Source organism: Ylistrum balloti, unplaced genomic scaffold, assembly GCF_031769215.1.
Source record: "Ylistrum balloti isolate Yb309-2 unplaced genomic scaffold, AGI_CSIRO_Ybal_v1 Utg369862, whole genome shotgun sequence".
Taxonomy (NCBI): Eukaryota; Metazoa; Mollusca; class Bivalvia; order Pectinida; family Pectinidae; genus Ylistrum; species Ylistrum balloti.
Genome location: NW_026782009.1, coordinates 113,640 through 122,076, shown reverse-complemented (window position 1 = coordinate 122,076; position 8,437 = coordinate 113,640). Strand labels below are relative to the sequence as shown.

The window sequence follows — 8,437 nt, the reverse complement described above, 5'->3', positions numbered from 1 at the left end:
CTAATGTGATATCATATGAAAAGTGTATCATGTAATACACTATTATTAGATGATTATCATATCAATTTATTCATTTAAAAAGAATAAGTTAAAAACTTGATTTAAAAAATAATTCATAGTATAATCTCTTATGTAACAGATATCACAGGTAAAAACGCAGATAAATGAGCTCAGGTGAAATGCAGGATAAGTATGGACTATAATTGGTTTGCCATGGTCATCATAAAACAAGACAAAGACAAAGATTTTAATCTCGTGAACAAAGTAGTATAGAGAATTAAAGTACAAGTAGGACATATGCAATACCACAGCAACATGATATTTATACAAATGACATTAGTTTTCCGAGTTTAGCCGATCATTAATTATCTTCGAGTTTAGCCGATCATTAATTATCTTAATAAATTTTACAGGTGATGTAGCCGATCATTAATTATCTCCGAGTTTAGCCGATCATTAATTATCTTAATAAATTTTACAGGTGATGTAGCCGATCATTAATTATCTCCGAGTTTAGCCGATCATTAATTATCTTAATAAATTTTACAGGTGATGTCAATTCATCATAAGCAACATCACTGAATAAAGTGTTAAATTTAGATGTACGGAGTCTTTCAAAATAATATCAGGATATCAATTTCTTTCTATTAACTAATATTTGTTGGTCACTACAATTAAATAAATAATGGAACTCACCTCCTATTTCGTGAATATTACAAGGGTTACAAATTCTATTTTTCTCTAGGTATATTATTCCATCTGCCGATTTCAACAGCTTATTCGATATCACAAGTTCTAAATTTACAATTGACCTTAGACAATCTCGGGGGGAGATCCAGCAAATATTTCTCTAGAACCATTTCGTATCTATAAAGTCTATGATTCGTCCCTCTTGAGGAATTGAAAACATTGTTTTTCCAACTATAAATAAAAAATCATTTTAAGAGTATGGAAGAGAATTTTTTCAGGGAAGGTATATCAATGACTTCATGGGATTCAAAGATATTCAGTAAATCACATTCTTCGAAGACATGTTTGATACAATAAGACAACTGTGTATTGTAATTATTAGTTATCTGATACAATTTATGACCCAGTTTGTTATGTGAAGATTCTATCAATTCAATTTGGCCCAAAACGTCATCTTTCTTTGTCTTATAAAAAGGTGGGCAAATCGGGAACCTCCCGTATAAGCCAGAGTCTCCACTGTGTTACTATTACCTGTGGATGTGAAATGTCTTTGAAAACTAAGTTTTGTTTATAATTTGAGAGCAAGTGAGCATTCCGCTCGCAACTCAATGTATATCATACATATGACTAAAATAGTTACTTCCCTTCAACTGCACTCTTCTGAACAAAGAAATGATGATGTTTGTAATTATAGACAATAATGACACACTGTTATATAACAGCAGGTAAAATTGTGAATCGGTGATCATCCGTGTAATTAACTTCCGTATGCAGTAAATGAAAATTTAAATTATGATTGTGTACTTCGAACATTTGATTTTAGAAAGAATTCAAGGATATGTGCACACATGTGTATTGGTCAGGTGCATGTCAAAATAATCAAATTTTCGTTGTTTGTATGCAAAATGAAGCATTCTGATTCGTTTATTTTTTCTTTTCATTTCTTGACGTAGCAAATCTAGCTCCGCCCACTTGTTAATGATAGGAGGCGTCAATGACAGCAAAGCGCATTCATTCAGCTTGCCAAGAGGATATTCTTTCCTATAAAGATTATGTATTTTTTGTAATCTAAGAATAATTGGCGACAAATATTTCATTATTGTTTAATGGTTCTCAACAGACAATATTTAAAATAGTTTAAAACATTACCTGTCCAGGTATTGCTATACAAGGCCAAATTGCATTTAAGTTTTATACTTTATACAACTATGTGACACAATGTGAGTTGGTGTCATTGACTAAATTGAAATATCTTGTACCTGATGCTTTCGTAAATAATTTACAATAAAATATGTTTAATTCAATTAAATTCATTACGGATATCAATGAGATAATCACTTCACAATACGTTTGCTATCCTGTCCAACCATGTAGTTTATATGTAGCCTATTCTCTTTACTTTAATGCTTATGAGATTAAAACAGTTGTCATTGTTGTTGCCACCTTGCGCCTGGTCTCTTCGGTCTCATTTTTACATGAATGAAATTCCTGTTTATTTACTTCCCTCCACTGACACCTGTGTTACACGTTTTATCTTGCATGACCAATAAACCACCTATCACTACAATTATTTCATCACTGGCTACTCCATGCTCGTAGTGTAGCGATCACAAGATATTGATGTTAAATTCGTCATTCCATTACTTTACATCTTCGTTTGGGAAGTGACAGGCGCACTCATTAGTGAAGTTCGAATGACTGAAAGTGGCGCGAATACTGTCAATGACGTCACGTCTTATGCATAATTTGTTAATATATAAACATCATTTAATTATGAAATTGGCCCATTTGTGTGTCGTGTTTTTGCTTTAAAAACGAATTTAAGAAATTTATTGTAATCTTTGATAGGAATAATTTCTAGTTTCATGTAGGTCTTAAAAAGATAACCGAACAGCAAACTGAATGAATGCGCGTTTATACATATGTTTACAGTTCGGGATTTCTTTCAGATCTGCATGAAACCAAAGAAAAATATTCCTATCAAAATCTTATTAAATTTAACAACTACTAGGTTGATGTGCCTGTTGATTGTAAATTATATCACTCTCTGTTATTAATAAAACTTGACCTGTTCAAATTGTAAAACACGCAAGCTAAAATCTCTTGATATTACATAACCTTTGATCAGATGGGAATTAAAAACAAAAAGGAGTACTGCCTAGAATTGAGATTCGTGTTGATTTACAGCACAACCGAGCATTCCTATGTAGACCAAGCCTCCTTCTGACATTTATCAAACCGCTGGATTTCATTTTGTTTATAATTTGTTCTCAAAATGTTCGGTCATGACATTTACAAATCAAAAGACAGAAAAATACTAATTTATTTATTCGTTTTATCTTTTTTTCTGATAAAAACACTGATGACTATTGATATTAGTTGTATCTATAGTTACAATTACAGTTTTTTTTTTCAATATCAATGATCTAAATTTGAAATATTCAATTGACTTTCTAAATTATCAATATTGTTTTACGTACTTGAATTGGTAGATGTTGAATCTTCCATTGTTGTAGACCCACCATCCTAATTGTTTGTTTTTGTTTTCTAAAAACATGGTGTAAAATAGTGATGAAAATGAGTGCAGATACGACAGACTAATTTTGACCGTTGTGAAAATGACAACCAGAAATCCGCGAAACGCGTAATTGTAGTTACCTCCCTTTATTCGCACACACCCGTAAGTGAAAATATCTTTTATCGATTTGAAATAGAAAACTATTGATGATAACCAAATTTTTGATGAATAATAATGTAACAAATGTTTTTAAAAAAGTAAACAAGAACGAAGTCCGGAAAGGTAAATTATTTAATTGATGTTTTTTTTTACTCTGTTTACATTGTACTTTCATTTTCGTCCAGGGTCTCTCAAACGAATAACTTTCGCGTGTCGAGTACAACTGTTACTATACGACAACAAACGAACGGGCACCTGCTTGCTTTAATAAGGTTGGGTTGACACTTCCTTACCTGGATAGTAAAGCATATACAGTAGGCCTAAGTGTGCGTAGAGGTTAAGCTCTAGGATGTAATGAATGAATGGTATTCTGCCTATTGGGATGTGTTCAGTACTATTCACCTTTCTTGTTAAATTATGACGACAATTACATTGAGGAAGAACCTTAACGGGATGAACACCATTGGTATGGAGGACTATGTGGATGAGACCGAGATAGCCAGTGTGGTGGCATGGATAAACGACCTACCTCTTTCTAGACCAAAACGTAACATAGCTAAGGATTTCGAGGATGGAGGTGAGATATTCTATAATTTTTCGTTTTTTCGTTTTTTTTTTTTTTAAGGTGATATAGATATATTTATTTCACTATTATAAATGACATGAAAAAATATACAGTAGACATTATACAATTTCATAGTGTGGTCACCGGCCAGCAGGGTCGATAGATGGATAAATGCCAGTTTAATAGGCTCAGTTTAATACCAGGTTAATGGTGAAATAGTATATTGATCCAGAGAAAGGGGCAGATTAAGTGTATTGGCTATATAGTGTAGGGCTTTGGCACTTGCAGTAGAAAGAACGTCAGATAAACTGACATATTCCCTCGGTAAATGATATCTTAAAACCCTGTGTTTTGGCTTTTTGTTTGTTTTGGTTTTTTCTTAATCTTATTGGATTTTATAACGTATAATACACCATTGATATTCTTTTTTTTGCATTCCTGTGATACTTACTGATGCATTGAAAAACGCATTTTTCCAATAAATTTTATATTTTATCACTGATACATAACTATCAAAAAATGTGGTTTTGTTTTATTTTGAAAAAAATATATATATGTATACACATCAAAATAGCTTTTATGATATGGTAAAATACTTCCATTATAGAGTCACTGTTTTGGAACATGCCCCTAGAAACGGGAGATCAGTGTACATAGGTCTTCAAATGTTTGGAGTGCTAAGTAGTGACATGTTATTTGATACGTTTCTTATGTCTTTTAGGAAGACACAGCTCTGTGTGTATTGCAGACATTTTCACCTAGTGTGAATTGTCTGATTTTTTCTTTTAAGAAAATGAATTACTTCAGGGCATTTGAACGTATGTATTGTTACATACTTTTCGGACATGTTGATATATAGATTGTGAAAGTAGAAAGGGGTCCTAAGTGTGAAATGGCAGAATTGTGTTGGCTGACAAAATTTATAAAGATATATCACAAAGCTGTTTGTATTATTCAAGGTTTGTGTTATTCAGCACTACGGTAAGTGATGAAATGATGTTCACGATACAATACATCTTACAGACTCGCGAATCACGTGTTTTCGTTTGTAAACACACGGTATTTTCGATATAATTGCCATACAAAGATATCTTCTATCCAAATTTCTTGACAGTGACCATTAAATCTGATAACATTTGTTTAAAAGCAAGTTTCATCAAGAGTGAGGCAATGTAAATAGGAGACATTAGGAAGAATAAAGATCTTTAGCAAGGTGAGAAATGTAAAGTTCCCAAGATAAGTTGCCTCTAACAACCATGTAGCAGGTAGATGTGCAGAGCAGTTCAGTAGAAGTACAGTGCATCACTCCAGAAACTCGTGAAAGGCTATGTAAAATAATATGTGTTGTCGGTATAGGATTCACTGTATGTCTTTATACCAGGGAAGTTGGCAGGAAGATACAAACACTCACTTCGTTTCATTTCCACAGAAAGAAAAAGTACAAAGGATGACTTTTACTTATTCTTAATTCTTCATTTCATTTTGTAGTTATTCGATTATTGGTTGGGTAGATGTATAGAAAACCTTTTTTGTTTGTTTTGTACACAGATATAGGACCCAGCAGGTTAGGTGCTATGTTTTGTCTTTCCTGACTATCTCATATTAGTGATTAAAATTAGGCTGATCTGATATACTTGCTGGTTTACAAAACTGCGATGTTTAGAATGTAAAAATATATGCACTATAACAGGCATTTTTTATATCTATCATGTGAACGGAACCTGACAACCAAACTAGGCCTATAGAAGTAAGACGTTGATCATTAAGGAAAACATATTAAATCATACCCCAAATATGTGATACATACAGTGTAGTAACGTAACAACAGATACGACCATTAAATTCCCTACAATATTCTGATACTTTAAAAACAATTATATTACACACGACATTGGGGAGTAGCTAGTACTGAAATCCTGATGGTATACACCCCACTCAACTGATACATATCTATTTAACGACTGACGGAATAGTACCCAGCCCACTCACGGGTTACGAATCTTGAGGATATGATCATACACACGCCATTATATAGCAACACGTTATATACATAGTCACTGTGGACTCTCAACAAAACACTGGCCTAATTAAAGGGGAAAACTTTATCATTAGCCAGAAGTAAAACGACTTAGCCCTGGTAAGGTCGTGTCTGACCGCTATCAAATTGAAATACGTTTTTAGGAATACACGAAACCTCACAAATAGAAAAACAAACAAACAATAGAAAAAACGTTTTTCAACAAAGTGAGGTTTTAGATATTACTCTTGATTGCGTCACACTCTCTACCCTCTTTAATACGAACATTGCTCTGGCGATCAAATACAGTAGTGTTGCATTTAATTCATCAGCGTCAAGCTTTCCTTTGACGTCATCTGAACCTCCCTTTTAGTCATTAGCATGTCATTTGTATACTGGAGGGAGTTTCGATACACTGTTATGTATGAGGGTTAAGTTATGACTGTGTCAATGGTTTTTGTCACTCTTTCAACCACAGTGTTAGGAGTATCTGTTATCCATTCTACCACAGTGTTAGAGGTATCTGTTATCATTTCAACAACAGTATTAGGAGTATCTGATATCCTTTCAACCACAGTGTTAGGAGAATCTGTTATCCATTCAACCACAGTGTTAGGGGTATCTGATATCCTTTCAGCCACAGTGTTAGGGGTATCTGATATCCTTTCAACCACAGTATTAGGGATATCTGATATCCTTTCAATCTCAGTGTTAGGGGTATCTGATATTCTTTCAACCACAGTGTTACGGGTATCTGATATCCTTTCAATCTCAGTGTTAGGGGTATCTGTAATCCTTTCAACCACGGTGTCGGGGGTATTTGATATCCTTTCAACCACAGTGTTACGGGTATCTGATATCCTTTCAATCTCAGTGTTAGGGGTATCTGATATCCTTTCAATCTCAGTGTTAGGGGTATCTGATATCCTTTCAACCACAGTGTTAGGGGTATCTGATATCCATTCAATCTCAGTGTTAGGGGTATCTATTATCCTTTCAACCACAGTGTTAGGGGTATCTGATATCCTTTCAACCACAGTGTTAGGGGTATCTGATATCCTTTCAATCTCAGTGTTAGGGGTATCTGTAATCCTTTCAACCACAGTGTCGAGGTTATTTGATATCCTTTCAACCACTGTGTTAGGGGTATCTATTAACCTTTCAACCACAGTGTTAGGGGTATCTGTAATCCGTTCAACCACAGTGTCGGGGGTATTTGATATCCTTTCAACCACTGTGTTAGGAGTACCTATCAACCTTTCAACCACAGTGTTAGGGGTATCTGTAATCCTTTTAACCGCAGTGTTGGGAGTTTCTGATATCCTTTCAACCACAGTGTTAGGAGAATCTGTTATCCATTCAACCACAGTGTTAGGGGTATCTGATATCCTTTCAACCACAGTGTTAGGGGTATCTGATATCCATTCAATCTCAATGTTAGGGGTATCTATTATCCTTTCAACCACAGTGTTAGGGGTATCTGATATCCTTTCAACCACAGTGTTACGGGTATCTGATATCCTTTCAATCTCAGTGTTAGGGGTATCTGATATCCTTTCAACCACAGTGTTAGGGGTATCTGATATCCATTCAATCTCAGTATTAGGGGTATCTATTATCCTTTCAGCCACAGTGTTAGGGGTATCTGATATCCTTTCAACCACAGTATTAGGGATATCTGATATCCTTTCAATCTCAGTGTTAGGGGTATCTGATATTCTTTCAACCACAGTGTTACGGGTATCTGATATCCTTTCAATCTCAGTGTTAGGGGTATCTGTAATCCTTTCAACCACGGTGTCGGGGGTATTTGATATCCTTTCAACCACAGTGTTACGGGTATCTGATATCCTTTCAATCTCAGTGTTAGGGGTATCTGATATCCTTTCAATCTCAGTGTTAGGGGTATCTGATATCCTTTCAACCACAGTGTTAGGGGTATCTGATATCCATTCAATCTCAGTGTTAGGGGTATCTATTATCCTTTCAACCACAGTGTTAGGGGTATCTGATATCCTTTCAACCACAGTGTTAGGGGTATCTGATATCCTTTCAATCTCAGTGTTAGGGGTATCTGTAATCCTTTCAACCACAGTGTCGAGGTTATTTGATATCCTTTCAACCACTGTGTTAGGGGTATCTATTAACCTTTCAACCACAGTGTTAGGGGTATCTGTAATCCGTTCAACCACAGTGTCGGGGGTATTTGATATCCTTTCAACCACTGTGTTAGGAGTACCTATCAACCTTTCAACCACAGTGTTAGGGGTATCTGTAATCCTTTTAACCGCAGTGTTGGGAGTTTCTGATATCCTTTCAACCACTGTGTTAGGGGTATCTATTAACCTTTCAACCACAGTGTTAGGGGTATCTGTAATCCTTTCAACCACAGTGTCGGGGTATCTGATATCCTTTCAACCACAGTGTCGGGGTTATCTGATATCCTTTCAACCACAGTGTTAGGGGTATCTGTTATCCTTTCAACCAC

General features: G+C 34.9%; 1 protein-coding gene across 1 annotated transcript in view; it reads left to right on the top strand.

The window, feature by feature from the left end:
- The first annotated feature begins 3,784 nt into the window (after window positions 1-3,784).
- The window catches only part of LOC132545905 (sperm flagellar protein 1-like), a 34,757-nt gene continuing 30,104 nt past the window's right edge, over window positions 3,785-8,437 (top strand). The window contains exon 1 of the mRNA XM_060209587.1: window positions 3,785-3,944. Coding sequence (XP_060065570.1) covers window positions 3,785-3,944 — 160 coding nt within the window. The remainder of the gene's footprint in view (window positions 3,945-8,437) is intronic.